Consider the following 18,296-nt stretch of genomic DNA (forward strand, 5'->3'; position numbering starts at 1 on the left):
ACTGATTAAGAGTGAACCACTGCTCTGCTTTTGTACAGTCCAGAGAAGCAGGCCACATTGGCTCTACACGTGTAAGGGACATATGCCTTACCTCTGAAATTAACTGCATATTTCTGTTCGCTAGCTTACAATCAAGGGTCAGCAGAGGTGTGTTTAAGTCATGCGCGGACCATGAATCAAACTAAATATTTGGTTCTAAAGGCAGGATAAAATACACTGGAAACATTACATAGTGCAGTTCTTGACCATGTCGGCTGAGACTAGACAGGATGGAGCAGTGAACTGAAAACCAAGACAATTCTAATGTAAACTCCTATATATTTGATCTTAAAGTTTTTGAGTATACACTTTTAACCTATACAGTATGGGATGTATACAATATGCCCATGTCCAGTGAAACAGAGTGTGTTTCCAAATACAATTCTTGAACCTCCCGAAACCCACATTACACTTTAGGCACATCAATTATTTAGCTCTTTCTGTTGCTCTATTTCATCCATATCAATATTGTTAAAGCATATGTGAAAATGTACTGTATAAAATATTGTGCTGCTTCTATCACCAAGGAGACGTTCGTTTGCTCTCCACCTGGCCGACACGCCGACTCTGCAAGCCGCTTCTGATCTTATGGATTCCATTTGAATCCTTTGGCTTCCTTTCACCTTCTGAGACAAGCATGGCACATTTTGCATAGTAAATCCAACTATTTCTGGCTCTTGACAAACCATTTATCCTCAAAATTATTAGAATATTTCTAAGGGCTGTAAACTAGGTCCAAACATACATGGAAAAATGAGCTGACATCTCATATTATCCAAAACCCAAGTGAGTGTGATGGTCAAACCAGCTGCTGTTTTTGTACCCAATCACCCAGGTCACCTACATTTCTCTCAGCATACCTTCACTGATCCCACTTCAAAACTTGTACAATCACAAAAACAGGACGTCCGTAACTTTCTGACAGTGTATTCAGACCGATCCCTGTAGACAGTCTGGTGAAACATTCAGAGAGGAGCTATGCAAGGAAACTACTGCGGTAAAGTGAATGATGGCCCTGAAACAGAAGTAGCCTTTAGCACAATTGTAGACATTATAGATTCAGCATATTAACCCAAAACATAGCCAACAATCATAATCCCATTTATTTGAGTGTATTGCAATGCTACAATGCGTTCTCTATTATTCTCCCTCTTCTGGTTTATCTAATGTTCCAGTACTGAATCTGCATAATAGTGCGCACGACCGCATTGGGGTAGCTCTTGCACAATCTCAAACCCCCAGCATGTGGAAAGCATTGAATTAACTACACAATCCCCATCTAAACAAACTAAAGGAACAAAATTGGGGCTAAAAAGTGGCATGTGAATAAACTTTGCTTCGTAATTGCCTGTGTTCCCCTGAGTTCTGTGGTTGGCAAAACAAAAGTGGGTCTAGCTGACGGTCAGAAACTCATGCGTATCATTCATAAGCAGCCCAGGTCCCTCCTCTGACCACTGTAAAGACTAAACAGACTGAGCATGCTGGGATACACAGTGAGGGCCTTTTGTGTTGAATTTGGACATCGTGGCTGCCATATGATACATGGGGACAGGAGGACAAAAGAGCATATTGTGTGTACTTGGGCCCATCTCCTGAAAATGGCTTAAGTATAAAGTATCATAAGATAAGGCAACAATTCGCTGCTCACAATGGTGTAGAAGATGACAAATGGGAGACTTTCTGTAGTTCGAGGGATTTGCATTTGCTTGTAATCTACAATCTGCCCGAGAGTTGGAAGAAAAGAGATGAGATTGGAGTTCAAATGCAGTAGTAATTTATTTACCTCAGTTGTAATTATTATCAGTTCTTAATGTTTTGCCTGGTAAAATAAAGGTAAAATAAATAAACTGGTACAGGAGCATCAAGGCATTAAGTATTGTCCATTCCCGTCTAGTACAATCTTGTCCAGTCCAGTGTACCTATGCTTACATTGTAGGGAGTAATGATACTAACTTCTAAGTTATTTATAAGTAAAGACATTTTTATTAGAAGAATGAGCAGAAACATCAGTCAATCCCTTGTTCAAATAAGAGACACATGAATTGGTTGTTGGCTATTTTCAACAAAGCACGGGAAAGCATAGATGCTTATAACGCTGGGTCAAACCCTGTGAAAGCATTCTTTCCATGACACTCCCACTATACTGTATCTATATAGAAATCCCAAGTAAACATATACAGGAAATTAAACTTTGTCTGCCATAAGTCTGTTAAATGCTACTAATCAAGTGCACGGATGCATTGAACTGTACCTGTGACAGAGAGTGCATAGAATAGGCCTCTGTGTGGTCTTTCCCACAGAACGCTACATCCACAGGGATTTGGGATGCTTATTCGAGGCGGACAGTCCCGTGTTAAACCCTAGCTGCGGAATAAGGTTTGTACCCCTGCAGACTGTGAGGAGATCTACTAACCCCAATGTCATCTGCTCTTTAGAATTCCACACAGTATCCCCATGAGACGGCATTCCAAGACCATTCCCAGTATGAATTAGTCATCTTTATGTCCAGACAAATAAATTTGTGGATTTGTTTTTTTTGGCTGTGTATATAAGGTTGGTGTCATGGTAAGGAAGTAGTATTATTTTGTGTTGAAAATTACACTCTAATTTCTATTATTATTGTGGTATCAAAATCAGTATGTATTCCTTATCAGTATCATAAAAGTGTTTAAAATCTTAGTATTGTAAAATGGTGAGGTTTTAGGGTTAGTGCCTGAAAATGTATCGCTTCACAACACACACACACATCCATAAAGGGTTCTGTCTTTATGATCTCTTTGTATCTGTCAAATAAACATAAACATATCAAATGGTCCATACATATCAAACTAAAGGTTACTGATGATACAGGGCACAAAATGTCAACTATCTCCTCATTCCTGTGTCCAAATAAGACATTCTTTTGTACCCCCTCCTCCTGCCGAGCTGCTCACAATTACCCCTGAACCCTGACTGCTCTGTGAGACAAAGGGTGTAGGTAGTACATGTATAGTGAGGATTGGCTGGGCCTCTCTGGAGAGCGCTGTATTTCTCTGTCAGTGATGAGATCCTTTGTTCTCTCTTTAACTCTCTCAGCAGCCCATAATTGGCCACCATCTGGGGCCCTCATCCCTATTCTCTTCCTCTTGTCCTCTTCACATGTGCCACATATGAATGCTCATAGACGGAAATCATACATCTGTTGTCGATCCAATACAGTTTCCGAAAGTATTATGCAACAAGGGCAGATTACCAGCTGAGTTTTCAGTGAGGCCAGGTCTACAAGATAAGACGCCATTTTTTCTGTACTTTTTTTTGCTCAAAAATACAACCCGCAAGAGAGGTTAGGTGGACCACTATGGTAGCCTGAAAACCTAAAATATTAATTCTATCCCAATGACAAAACCTGCAGCTGTTGTGTCCTTGGGCAAGGCACTTCACCAAACATGCTTGTAGGAGTGTGTCATTATAACTGTAATTAGTATAGTGTTATTACAATTAAGCAACCTGTGGTCCAGGCAGCTGTAATAGCTTGTGGTCCACAAAGCTGCGTCCATTTTAATGTTAATGGAGCAGTGTTGAGAAGGGAAAATCTGCTTTAAAAAGACAATTCTTTGTTCAGTACAAGATGAAATAGTTTGTGCATACATTGTATTTAACAGAATATACTGAGCAAGGTCATCTGACTGTCAGCATCAGCAATTAACTTCACTGTCCAGAGTGTCCCTGCCTCCAGCCCAGAATCCCAGAGATGAGCTCCAGGTAGGTGTGACCTTTAAAGTTATAAAGGACTGTTATAAATGTGAAATTATGATTTATGTCTCATTTTACAAAGGATTGTTAAGGTTATCCCTTCAGAAGACAATAGGTGGAGTGCAAATCTCCGCTTTGCCACTAGTAAATAATGTGGCTTTTAAACCAGTTCAGTTAGCCAGAAGCATCAGCCTGGATTAGTTATTTTAACAACTGAAGCGTATGCTAGGAGTACAAGCTCACGCTAAAAGAACAGCATGTGCCCAAGTTCATCTGAGGTAGAGTAATCCTGCACTTTAATGCATCCACTCATTTCCCTTTCTGAAGACAAAGAATACAAACTATTAAATTTTGAACATCAAACTACATATTAGATCTTTAAACATTTAACACTAAAAATAAGAAGCTTCCCCATCTGAGTTCTGGCTCATGAATAATAGATCTGATCAATGCCTTCTGTTTAGTGTTAGGAACAATGAAAAGCCTTGTCACATGTGTTTTCCTAAAGCCGTGCTCACAGACAGAAGATGCTGCTCTGTGTTTGTGTGATCTCAGAGGTGGTGATTTGGGGCATGTAGGTCTCACATGGCACTTGTTTTAAGTGCTAACAAAAATGTGGGTAAGTAAGGCTTGTCACAGATTCTTTCTTTGGGAGAGAAGATGGCAGAAAAATCCATCAAACAGCTCCATATAAGCTTCACTGATCAAGGATGGAGAGACCAGGAAGTCTGCTTAATTGGGACTCATCAATAAAAGGCAACATATGCTGCCAACTTTGGAGAAACGCACTCATTTAAAAACACAAAACAGCAATGGGAGAATGGGAAGTACCGGTACATATATTCCATAATGAATACACCCCAAAGCATCCCATACGATGTTCCAGACAATTTAACAGAGTCTTTGGTCAATTGTAAAGTTTTGGAAGTGCTTCATAAATAAAGTTGGTTATGGTTAATACATATTATGAATGCTACAAAGAGTAATTATAAGTTATGCTATAGTCTATAAGAACTATACAATACAACAAAAATAGGTGTAATAGAAAGAAACTAAAAAGCCAACAGGCACACGACATCATACATCTTGAAGAGACTTACTGAAAAAGTGATTTCATGAACTATTGACCTCATTCCGCCCAAACCATTTTTGCCATAAATGCGACTAAACCACGCTTTTTTTGTGGTGGCACTTCCAGTTAAACGGGAATCCCATTCATTTTGATGAAGAATTTTGCCACAAAACATGATATAAAGTAGGTTAATTTAGGTTAAAAACAAGTCAACAATGCACCAATTCTCCGGGAGGCTTTTAAACAGCCCTTTAAAACAACCCCGTACAGAACTTATTTACTGTCAAGATCGGCAGCCCCATGCAAAATAATACAACCCGAATGACAATGGCAGCGCCCACGGCAACTTTTGGAATAAGGTGAATAGAAAAAACATGCAATCCTTGAATTAAATTAAAATGGATTTACGTAATCAAGTAAAAATCTGTTTTTCCCCACTACAGCTGCATTGTAAAAGCAGCTCACGGGGTCAAAATAAGACCACTGTGTTCTGTCTACATCTAATTAGAAAACGGTTTTATCAACACGAACCAAGAAGGTGGTGCACTGTTAGCATGCTAGCCGTTGTTAGTAATAGCATAATGCCTGAAAGTTGCTAAACATGTTTATAACCTCACCGCACTGACTAATTAGGATGCTATGCGTTCATCACCTTTAACTGATGTTTTTAGCGCAACTTAACTGCACCAACATCAGGGGCCTACACCAAATGGACAACAAATGGAGAGGGTGGAGTCTTTGTTTGGGAATTCACACATTCACCTAGATTTTCTCCCAGACAATGAGACAGAGACTAATAAACAGCAGGTAAGGCAGTTGTTCATATAATTTACAATGCATTAGCCCATCACCCATTTGTGGGGCGTCCTGGGAGCTCCGCAGGGTCCCATCTGTTACTATATGTGTGTGACAGCTCTGCATGTGTATGACTGCGGGGGGCGCTATCTAGACAGGAACATGACAGATCACAGGCCTAAGTGACACGGGTCAGTGACAAAATGGATGCTTCTCCCTATTAGACGCAAATTTATATTAATACAGACAAAAGCCAGATGCAAATTCATAGGCATGGCAGAGCAAACAAGGGAAGCTCATTAGAAAAACGCAGTAGGCTGTATGGGGCAAAACTAATGCTACATGGAATTCCAGCAGCCTGCAAGCCCCAAGGGATTCTGGGAGGAAATGACAAAGGAAAATAAAAGACTTCAGTGCATAGTGAAAAAAAAAAAAAAGAATAAAAAACAACATTGTGGTTTCCGTCAGATTAATGATACAAAACTGAAAACGAGGCCAGACAAAAGACATTAAAACTAGATTTAGCGCCTTGCAGTCTCAGCACAATAAAAAAGTAGACAGTGATTTTAAGTTAGGATCTCCAGACTCATTAAATATACAGAGTGAAGATGGCATACAAAATTGGACAAAGCTAAATTAAAGGTGATATAGTGAAAGTTCAGACTATATTAATGCATATTGAAAATTTGGCCTTTAAAAAAAGCAAAAACAATGGTGTATACATTTTTTTTGGTCATGGTGTCAATAATTGTGAATAACTGTACAAACAAAAGTGATATTATTAGTTTTTGTTAATTCAGAGAGTCTAATAGATCACCATTCGTCTACTGTACAGCACCAGAAACTATGACACTTATAAGTGATATAGTTATACAGTAGTAGAGGCCAACAAATACTTACAAGTCTCAAGTTCCCTCTGCAAATGCAATGCAAAATGTGGCTTGAACCCCATGCAGCAGTTTCTAATTTCATCCTTATATTATTAAATTCACTTGGACAGTCGAGACAATGGAAACCTCTCAAGGCATTCTTATGGTATCAATATCAAAATAATGAGACACATCTTTCACACTGCTCCTTAAGTTAGCCAACTGACACTACTCATGTTCTGACCCAATACTTTTCAAATGCTGAAACACTGGATCAGATCTTAAAGACGATGTACATGATTTTTACTGTCCTCTGAAAATGTGAAAAAAACACATTTACAGAGTTCCAAAGTGATACTAACTATTCACCACTATGAGTTTATAAGCAGGTTTCAGAACATTCAGAGGCCAGATTGGAGTTTTGCTGTCATGGTAAGGCTAACAACTAGCATGCTTACAGTGAACTTCCTGATTCTTAGTGGATAAAACTTATATATTATATGTTATAATTAGATGCAGACACCACATAAAGGTCTCACTTCTGCTTTAAGAGCTGCTTATACAATATATCTGTACTTGGGTAAAAAAAAACAAAAAAGCAAACAAAAAAAAAGCACCTTGAACTTTCTCAGAGCAGTAGCACGGGTCACTGTTCACTTTCCAGATGTCCAAATTACTATTAGCTTTTAGCATCTCTCCAAAACAAACTCTAAAGCTAACGTCATTGGTCTCATCCTAATGGTTCTTCTACAAGTAAGAGATCCGGCTTTTAAGTGGTTAAGAAGCCCACCTCAAACTTTACAACCCCTCAGTCGCCCTTAGTTTTACAGTAACACGACTAATGCACGTATTTGACTACACAAATTCAGAGAAGGCCAAAGAGCTGCCAGGAAGCATTCACTGGCCACTTCATGTTTAATTCTATTATGTTCTTGAAGATGTTCCAAAAATGATTTCAGATTATTGGGGTAAATTAAAACTGCGGGGGTTTGACATGTGCTCAACCCTAAAAAGCAAACCAACGAAAACAAGCCCAGAGTGATGCATAGAGGAAAGACGGAGAGAAAAAAGGGTAGAGGAATTAATAAAGCAGTGGTGACATAACTGGATGTCAAAATGTCAAGGAAAGCAAAGAACATGCAGTTCCTATACAGATGCATTCTCCATGTGATGCAAAGACTCATCTGAAATATATGTTAAACAGCAGAAAGGCTAAACTATTGATATGCAAAAGAAATGTTATTATCATTCTGTGACTGCAGTGGATATACGAAAAGAGATTAGAAACACTTTTCATTTTGCTTATATAATATAATTTTACATAAAATGTTATGAATGTTTTTTTTAAAGCATGCCATGAAGATATCTACATTTCCAGACACTGATAAACTGCTTTTCCGTACCAAACTGTACTGTGATAACACATAAAATATAGCAGTGAGTATTGACTAAGTTAAAACATCCTCCCCTGACCTGGCTGGTGTTTTCATAGAAAAGGGAGGAGCAGGTCGGGACACCAGCATCAGCTACACAAATATAACCACCTGACTGGTGCCACACAAGGTGAACATATTTCAGTTATAACTCTGGCTCATGATGAGGCAGAATGATGAAGTTACAGATAAGATCGTGCATGTGTTTAATGTCATTATAGGTCTGCCATCTGCTTGTATCCATGGCCTAGAATGTTCCACAGCATGGCTTCAAACCTTTCTGTCTCCATGGAAACAAGTAGGTAGCATCACTAAGCCAAATGAGAACTGTGGAGTGTTCACAGTAAGATGCAGGGTTATCCCTGGCTGCAGTTTTTGTCAGTAAAAACATTCAGAGCGGAAGAAACTTTTGTTTACTACTGACTTTGAACTGGTCATGAAGACAGGCTAAACGGCCGATAGTGCTGGTGGGTGTATGAAAGAAGCCAATTTCCCTGAGATAAGACTCAAATGAAAGTGGTGTGCCCAGAGGGAGGACTAAAGATGCGTGTGAGGAGAGGCTGAGCTGATAAAAGCATTTCTGGCTCTGACGGGGAAAGATGGGTTTGTGCGAAAACAAAGGAGAGCGGCTGTTAACTCAGACTGTTACATAAGAGTCCTGAAGATGAGGAGAGCAGGAGAGGAGCGCACAGCTCACGATCAGGACCATGCGCTGCAATCTTTACTTCAAAAGAAGAACTCACTGTCCTCTATGAGAACACACAAAGTGATTATGGTATGGCCAAGAACAACAGCTATGAGATACAAAAAGAAATCAGGCTATAGCTTTAAGAAGTTATCCACAGGCATCCATCTTGGACTTCAAATTTTCCAACAAATTTGTAGCCTATTAAATTGAGTGAGTTACTTGCCAATGGTTGCGTGGGCCAAAATATTATATAAAAAAATCAGCTCTTAGTTATACAACACATTTTTTTAAAATTTTACATTCAAATTCAAGAGATATGCTATTTTATTTTAAATTGTTAATCGTTATGGCAACAATCCTAATTTTTCATAAATCTGAAACCCATATGCAAAAATTATTTTGTCCTATTAGTATGGCGATTCTTATGTCAAAATGACAGATGACGGTATAATCTATATAATTGGAAAAATGAAAAACATATATATAATCCCAATTGTAGATGATTTGACCTTAGAATCATTAAGAAATCTTTTGCGTTTTAGCCTTGAGCGACAGCACTCTTAACATGCATACTGTTGCCATTTCTTTGGAGGATTAGCAGACATGACCTGGAGTTTGGAGGTTATCTGCTTTGAGGCCACCTCAAATAGAAAGAAATTAATGGAGAGAAAAGTCAATGAAGCTCTACTGGTGCAAGCTAATGAAATCCTATTGTTTGTATCATTTGGTGTTGGTCAGAACATGGGGTTGATAAATGGGAATATAAAACTTGCCATATTATGTGGTTGACTACTGTTATGATTTATTTATTCATTTGTTTATTGACCTAATGTTATATAAAGCATATTTTATGTAAAAAGTGCAAATTTTCAGTACAAAGAATACAACTCGTACAACTGGTATAACCCATTTAATCTAACACTGTACAATATATCGCTTTGAAATAAAAAACCTGTTTGAGTTGATTTAGTCAATTCAACTCAAATGTATCTATACAGCACATTTAAAAACAACTTCAGCTGCCCAAAGTGCTTCACATAAAAGTAAAAAAAAACAACAACAAAACTAAACAAATATACTATAATATGATATATAGAAAAAGAACAATTAAACACCAAGATACCTTAAGTGAAGGCTCCTGGAGTTGTTTACAATGTGCAGTGTAAACAGAGTCCTATTTTTTACAACCCACATGTTTTTTTTTTTTCCAAAATGAAGAACTACCTCAATCAAATGCTATTTACAACTGCAATTACTGCAATTCCTGCCCTGTGCATCAACATAAGTCAGTAGCCCACTGATTCTGGTAACTCCATGACTCATACCAAGACCTGTTCCTTAGTCACAATCTAAACAACACTGGATCACAAAGCCATTAATGTAAAGCCTGAACAACAAAGACACAAAAGTCCCAGCTCAAAATGCCCATTTAAGGTCAGTCAGAATCCCTCCATCTTGTTAAATAAAACCGAGGGGTCTCTGGAGAGCAAAGCCAAACAGCAGGGGCTCCGTCCAAACTGTGTCTGACCAAAGCAAACAGCTCTGCTCTGAGTGGGGCTCTGCTTAGGTACAGATGTTGACTTAAGGAGATTGATGTGTCAGCGCTGGTAGAGCGTGACATAGTATATCTGAAAGGTGAAGAAAGCCCACTTCCACAGTGCATTTAGATTTAGGTATGTTTTCTGAGTAATGAGACAATAAATTATGTCTTTTAAAGTGGTATTACACATTTTTTTATGGAAGAGTAAAGTTTTGCCCCAGTACAGTAGCTCAGTTAGTGGAATGTTTGTCAACTGATTCATAGGTTGACGGTTCAAAATGTCTACATACACTGTGTGTTAATGTGTGTGTGTGGGGGTGTGGGTGTGTGTGGGGGTGTGTGTGTGTGTGTGTGTGTGTGTGTGTGTGTGTGTGTGTGTGTGTGTGAATGGGTGACTGTTTCCTTGATCTAAAGTGCTTTGAGTGCCCAAGTATAAAGCATCTTAGCTGTGAACCGAGAAGTGCATTGTTAGCATGCTAGTTGTTGTTGTTACCTTAAGTGATGGCAAAACTTTGGCCTGGTAATGGTTGTGTAAAGCACTTATAAACTAAATATTTACATTTTTCTGTTTTAAAAATAAAGAATTCTGGTACATTAGAGTCTTAAGGTGCGTTAACACAATCACCACATCAAAACTGGGACCAAACTAGGACTAAACCTGGAACTATACCAAGACTAGACCGAGACTAAACCAGGACTAGAACAGGGCCAAACAAAATCTACAGTAGGACTTTAACTTGGCTCAGACCAATACATTCCATGTGAATGTACCCTCGGTGCCTGTGCACATACAGTACAATCTAATAACTTGATCTAAAAAAGAGCATGTTATTTTAAACACATTATATTTCATACAGCTTCAGATAACAACTAAATCATTCTAATGGATTTCCTTTAACTGTTTCCTGAGTGTTTGACTTATTGACAACAGGTCCCAGCAGGACTACTGCAGTACACACTCCATCATCTCATATAGAATATCTGTACTAGGTTATTCATCATAGAAAGAATCTGCATAAGCTCCTCCTTAGATCCATCAAACATCAATAAGTCTGACATGGGCAACACTAATGACTGTAATGTAACTTGTAAACTAAAACATGTTTTATCTGTCAAAATGAACTTTACGGATCGTCAAAAATATTCCCAGCCGGCAAAGTCTGGGACAGAACATGCCATTCCCTCCTGATTTTCCCTCCTCTTGTCTCGGAGCCAGCCAACAACATGTGGCTTACTTATTTGTTTTTGTTTTGTGTCTTTTTGGCTTGATGTGGATGTTCCCAGATGGAGAAGTGGAGCAGGGATATCTTGGTGGCAGGCAGCTGCAGCAAAAAGGGTGGTCTTTATTGTCATTGTAAAATCAAATGTTCAAACCACTTATGTGAAATCACTGCACCCTCGCTTCAATAAAAGTGTAGAGTAAAGCCATGCACATGTAAAGCGCTACTGTTTATTATGTACTTAGAAAGTCATGAATGTTGTCACGTCAAAATAGGGGCAAGAAAAGACCCAAAATAACATTGCCTTGACAAACTATGTGAATAACTGTGACCTGTATAGTAATCAGAAAAAATATATATGGTGATTTACTGCATTAGACGGCCTCATTTGCATTTTAACCTTAAAGTGGAAGATTTTTTGCTACTTAACCGTATATATATGGTGTTTTAATAGCATTGTGTACTGCTCTTAGTCTTACGGTTAGACTGTTAGACCAATCACACTGTTCTTGTACCCCCAGACCCCGCCCTTCCTCCCCCTTCACTCTACTTTAGTCCTCCAGGTACAGCAGAAATGAAGATGCTGGGAAGGGGGAATGGAAAGGGCGGGGCATTGATGTCTACAACTGTCTAAATGTTGTAGATGTTGTAATGCAGTTGTCTAAATGTGTATTATACGGGAATAGAAAGTTAAAACAATACTTCGGGATATTCTCCATGGATGCATTTTATTTTAATCAATTTTTTACCTTGAAACTTACACACTGTGGCTTTACCTCAGAGCAGTACAACCTTTTCTCACTGAGTGTCACATGTAAAGCTGGAGAACAGGGCTAGTCACACAAAAACGTTTATTTACTTCTTTGTTGAAAATGCTTTTATGTCAAGATTACAACCCTCATGTCTTCTGGTCGTAAATCAGTTTAAACTCTTTCATCATCCTTCCACTTAAAACTACAGCCGTGTGCCATCTTAATTAACCCAATGGTAAAGCAAGGTAACGTCAGACCAACGCTCACCATGTTGCTCTTAATTAACTTCATCTTTGAGTTCAAAAACTATGACTCACTCCCCTCTCAGGTGAATTCTTCTCATCTCTTAAAAAGCATCTGTTTATGACTATCTACGCACAAACTGCCAAGGCTGCACCACATTAAGATGCAGAGAGTAGGAGCTAGTGTCTCTCCCGTCTCCTCGCTCCTAAGAAAAATCAAAGGAAGCATTCAAGGACACCACACGTCTAAGAGGAGAAGAAAAGACTGCAGAGTGGTTATATCAGTCAACACTTTTATTCAACAACTAAAACATGAGGCCAAGGATTTTGAAAGTTATTTGGGGGTTCGGCTTTGAAATAAGCTCCTCTGAGTGATTCATGTCTGCCCCAATTTCTATTTTTGACGGCAGACGTGTGTTCCCATTTCCCAAAGCAACCTGTCATAAGGATTTGGTATTAATCTGCATGTGGGTTAGTGAATTAGATTAAGTAAATTAATTTCATCTCATTTCACTTTTGGGTTATTTTCACTTTGGTAAATCATAAGAAAATGTGTAGGCACCAAAATCAGACTTGGTCACATATGATTCGAGATATTTAGCTTGTACCTACATAGTTCTTGGTGGTTTATTATGAAAATGTGTGTCCTCTTACCTGCTCTTACAAAAATGGTTTGTGCTCAAAAGTACAAAACCAGATATATATTGGTTGGTCGAAGATATAGCAAAACATGTTCTCTTATAAGTTTGCAGTAAAATAGGGTTTGGGGGGAGTTTGCAGTGAATTTAAATGACAAAATTTGGGGAAAATAATCAGTTAATTGGCCATCGGTTTCTCTGGATTCATTGCGGTCATCATCAGCTATGAAAAAACTCATATCAGTCGATCTCTAAAATAAATTTGAAAACAGTGTCCAGATGACCTTTGACACTTTGGACCACTCCTGGACAAATGAGGGATTACGCCGAGTTGTAAGTAAATATATCTATGACAACAAAAAAGTTATGGAAAATGCGATTTAACCACAAACTTCCAGAGCCCAAACAACAGTGACTTTGCTCCATTCAGCAGTAACCTCAGATTCCAGCAGCAGTGTGTTAACATGAGGCTGAGAGGAACTTTTATTGGGCTAGTTCTCACAACACAACTGGGGAAAACCCTCCGCAACATGAATCTGTTTAGGACAATTAATGCCGCTATGGTCATTAGAGGCCACCAGAACAAAACCACAGCTCTGTGTCGAGACAAGACAAATTAAGTCAAGCCACATGTTCTTCCCAAAATAACAAGGGCAGTATTCACTGTGTTGAGATCTCTGCACATCACTTAGGGATGGGACAATAAAGAGTAATATCGCTAATTGTGATTAAAAAAATACAATGTTTTCTTTAAGATCACTTTCACTTCACACAAAGTACAATTCTGTAACAGTTCTTTAAACATGGAACTTCATATTATTGAAATGAAAAAGTGTCCTGTTACACATTTGCCTAATTTTGGGTCTCACAATAATTGCACACTCTGCTTCTTAATTGCAATTTATAGGCAGTGGTGGAAAAGTAATGAAGTACAAGTAGTTAAGTAATGTACTTAAGTAGAATTTTTAGGTATCTGTACTTTACTTAAGTAAAGTTTACAGTGAATACTTCTTACTTTTACTCCACTACATTTTTTTACTGGATTGAAAGTAAAAAGTATTTTTCATATATATTTGCGGGTTATTCTTACCATGTTCGTGGTAACATCCTGACTAAAATTTTCGAGTTCAAGCTTTGGCTTTGAGCAAACAAAAATAAATATAGAAAATCCATTAAAAAAATTAAGAAATTGATTTCTATTGCTGCTGTTGACCAAAATATGTATATATATATATATATATATATATATATATATATATATATATATATATATATATATATATATATATATATATATATATATATATATATATATATATATATATATATATATATATATATATATAATTTTTTTTTTTTTTTATCAGTATCACTATTTTTTTTAACCACACATTTAACACATTAACAACAGGTGTGTAATACTTCTACTTTTTACTCTTAAAGTACATTCTTAAGTGGATACTTAAGTAGAATTTTTCATGTGATACTTTTGCTTGAGCAATCTTGTAGCTGTACTTATTTAAGTAACAAAATGAAGTACTTCAACCACCACTGCTTGTTTGTGGTCATATTGTGTTCTCAGTGGTCATATTGTGTTGTCAGCTGTCATATTGTGTGTATGACATAATCATGGCATTATATTCATTCTTACCTGGACTTGTCCTTTGCCCATGATCTTGTCCACGATCTCGTTGTCATCTTTATTGAGCATGCTTTTGTCGTAGCACTTCTCATAACAAAGGATCCGCAGATACTGGGAGCCCTCCAACTCAATCTCAAACTCCTACAAACAACAGAGAAAACATCAGACAACCCCATAATGACTTTAGGCCTGTATGGTGATGAATTATGGGTAATGTAGTTGACTGACTTCATTCCATTGTGGCTCTGAGGTGTCTCTGAACACTCTGGTCTTGGCTTTGCTGACAAAATATCCAAAGGAGTCCACTTCCAGAGTGCAGTATAAATCTGAAAGGAACATTAACATTCAGTATGTCAACTTTACGAGGTTATGATTAATGCACTGGCAAAAAGTCACATCCCTCAGTAAATCAGGTCATCATCACTTACTTAAAAAGCGTATGACAGGCTACTAAGTTCAATAAAACACAGTCAACGTCATTGCATTACATTTTTTTTTTATAGTTTTCTTCCCAACTTTTTCCCACAAACATTTAACTGATGTAAAACTATGAAAAATATTTACCAAAGATGCTATCCAAACAAACCAAATAATAATTACAAAAACATGAACGACTGTCACAGGCCATATGCACTTGAAAGGAGAGCTGTGCAATTCAAACAGCTAAAACAGGCCTTTAGTAATCAGCTGCAGAGCCTCATGGGTAATAATGTTATTATGCTCCACATATTTTGCATTGATTGCGCGCCAATACTGTTTGTTGTAAGTGACAGCTGGAACATAATAATATGCAGTGTCTGTGTTTTCTTTGATTAGATGCAGTTTGACTTTTGCATTCTTTATAGCCATTGCCAAGAATGTTGTCACTAGATATATTTTGATATATTTTGAAATCTGACTTCCACCTCAGTTTAAATCCTGGCTCAGGGAGAAATCCCAATAAGACCTTTAGGTATGAGTTGTCTCATTGTTACAGTTGTGTGCAGGTGTTGTATTTTTTTTCACGTGTTTGGATTGTTTTGGAAAATACGTAAAATGTCTTATTTGACTGTAGGTTGTTGTAATGTTCCATAGATGAAATGAGTCGCTGTATGGAGCCCTCTACTCTCTACACACAAAGTGAATATAATGAACTCAATACTGTTTATGTTCCATCATCATCTATTGCAACATTGTGTGTACAAAACCCCACAATGCTGCAATCTCTGAGAAAGTAGGTTTCTGTCAAATCACACAGAATTTTTATTTAAGATGTCAACCCTTCACCGTCGTGTCAACTGATAGACTTGTAGACTCTCCGAGCACTATTTACATCCCCAAACTCTGCCCGTAGCACCCATGGGACCTAGGCACTCTCAGTTCATACATGGGCCAATTAAACTCAGGTAATGTGTTTGTTAAATGGTTACAGAGGAGCTGTCTGTGAAGTGTCTAATAGGACGTCCTGAAGCCTGGCTCTGCTCCCTGGGGTTATATTTGACACCATGATGGATGGGTGTACGCTTTGACCTCTCAAACTCACAAGATTGGATCACAGAGGCACAAGGTTTCTCTCATATAAACAACAAAGAAATCTGGTTATAAGAAAAAAGCTATGGCATCAAATGAAAACAATATGTTTTTAAGGTGCACTATGTAACATTTCTAGCTTGGGGTCCACCACCAGCTTGTCTCAAAGGAGAAGCGCTTCCTATGTCTGGAATGTTCCATAGTAAGGCATTACACTTGAGACCGGTAACCTAGAATGGCGATACATGTTAAATATGATACAGCAAAGTGGGGTGACAGGAGCTGGTAGTGTTCATCCTCTAACACAAAGGTCAGCCGTTTGTCACTGGTACATAAATGTCTGTGTGAATGGGTGAGTGGCTCTTTGAAAAATGCTATACAAATGTGATCTTTCACCATTTGCCAAACTGTGGAATTGCCAAACATTCCAGGCAAGCAATTCATGAGTTTCAAGTAAATCCCAGCCTGATTCCCATAATAATACTATTTGAATTGTGTTATTGCTGTAGCAACGGAGGACCAATGCCATGCCACATCACTCAAATCAGGAAGAAATCCTTATGCCTGTAACCCACGTGGAGGACAATCCAACAAAAATCTGAAACAGTAATAGCAAAATCTTCATAGTTGGCTAACACGGTTCTGTCCTGATACAGTATCACACATGCCCCCCATCTGGACGGGACCTGTTTGTTTTGGCTGCATCCTGAAAAGCTGGGGCATAATTACTCCCAGTGAGGAGGAGATTAGTGCGTTGCTGAAGGGGAAGTTCAGAGGAGGGTCCATCTGGGGGATGTTTGTACAGCAAAGTAACTAAGAAGCTGAAGCTGAGCGGTTATTGTACACTTCCGTTACTTACGGAAATGCTTATCTCAAAGTAATCATTTCAAAATCTAACTTTTAATTGACGCTACCAAGTTAGTTTCCTGCATACATCCAACAAGCAAAAACATTGACAGATGAAGTAAATAATGTACATATTGAAGGATATATGGCTGAAGTTCACAGCTTCTCAAAACTATTTCTGTGTAGTGCTTTGTATCTGTAGTGATCTATATAAGCATAAAAACATTTCATTTTTGGCCTTTGTGGTCACATATTAGCGTGGTAGGTCCAACATTTAACACTGATGCATCCATACCAAAAAGACCTGGATAATAATGTGTATGTGTCAGGACTGTCCAATTAGCTACATTTTAATCAAGATTAAGATTCAGTCATTGCTAATAGTCAGTGAATTGACTCTTTTTAATTGCGAGGTCTACAGCCAAAACGCATGTGGTTTGGAGGATAAGGTCATAATTTGGAGGAAAGAAGTTGACAATTTTTGGGTTAAATGGCCATATCTAAAAGTCTGTTTTGTTGGGTTTTTTTTCAGGAAATGAATATCAAAAGCCAAATGTTTATTATTTTTTAAAGAGAGAAATTAAAATTGAATAAAAAAAATGTTATCTATAAATATGTGACAAACAATATTCTGTGCACAGCTGAACAAAGCTAAAACCAGGAAGGTATTATATTTAGTTTGGCCTCTGGTGTCCTCTGTAGGATGAGCAGAACTATAGTTGTACTGATAATTGCATTTGAAATGATTTTTGAAAGCTGTTCTCAATGCATATATAGATCAGGACATTTAAAAATAAAGTTGTAAAAAAGTGGGTCAAACTGACACTAAGCCTGAACATATGAGTCTATATTGTTGGCAGATCACCACTGTGTCCTCTCACTCATCAGTCTGGGGTCTGTGCTCCCTAAAATCAGAGGTTAATGCATAACGTTCTCTTCCATCATAATTAAAAGACTGTTGTGACTGGGGAATGTGTATGTGTCCCAATATAAGGGTCCAATCCTGGCCTGGGGCGGTGTGCTGCACAGGGTCAAACAGGGGTCTGGCAATAAGATAAGTGATAATGGCTGACTTATCATGGTCTAGCATGCAACCTGGGCTGCAACATTTAATCAGATTGTTAATTATTAATCGTTATCTGGACTATGCAGATTTGAAAACACGTGCAAAAGTGCTTTCTAACAAAAAATATGGCATCATTAAATCACTGTTAAAAAAAAAGAAAAGGATTTGTAGATAGTATCAGTCTAGAATGTTTCAATTAGTATATTTTTTACC

The 18,296-nt window shown here is 37.9% G+C and overlaps 1 protein-coding gene across 3 annotated transcripts in view; it reads right to left on the minus strand.

Annotated features, from left to right (window-relative positions):
* The window catches only part of abr (ABR activator of RhoGEF and GTPase), a 124,975-nt gene that overhangs the window by 29,467 nt on the left and 77,212 nt on the right, over positions 1-18,296 (minus strand). For all 3 annotated transcript variants that reach the window (XM_033977865.2, XM_033977866.2, XM_033977867.2), the window contains 2 exons: positions 14,891-14,988; positions 14,672-14,803 (listed from right to left, as the gene is read on the minus strand). In XM_033977865.2, coding sequence (XP_033833756.1) covers positions 14,672-14,803; positions 14,891-14,988 — 230 coding nt within the window. The remainder of the gene's footprint in view (positions 1-14,671; positions 14,804-14,890; positions 14,989-18,296) is intronic.

Source organism: Periophthalmus magnuspinnatus, chromosome 14 (assembly GCF_009829125.3).
Source record: "Periophthalmus magnuspinnatus isolate fPerMag1 chromosome 14, fPerMag1.2.pri, whole genome shotgun sequence".
Classification (NCBI taxonomy): domain Eukaryota; kingdom Metazoa; phylum Chordata; class Actinopteri; order Gobiiformes; family Gobiidae; genus Periophthalmus; species Periophthalmus magnuspinnatus.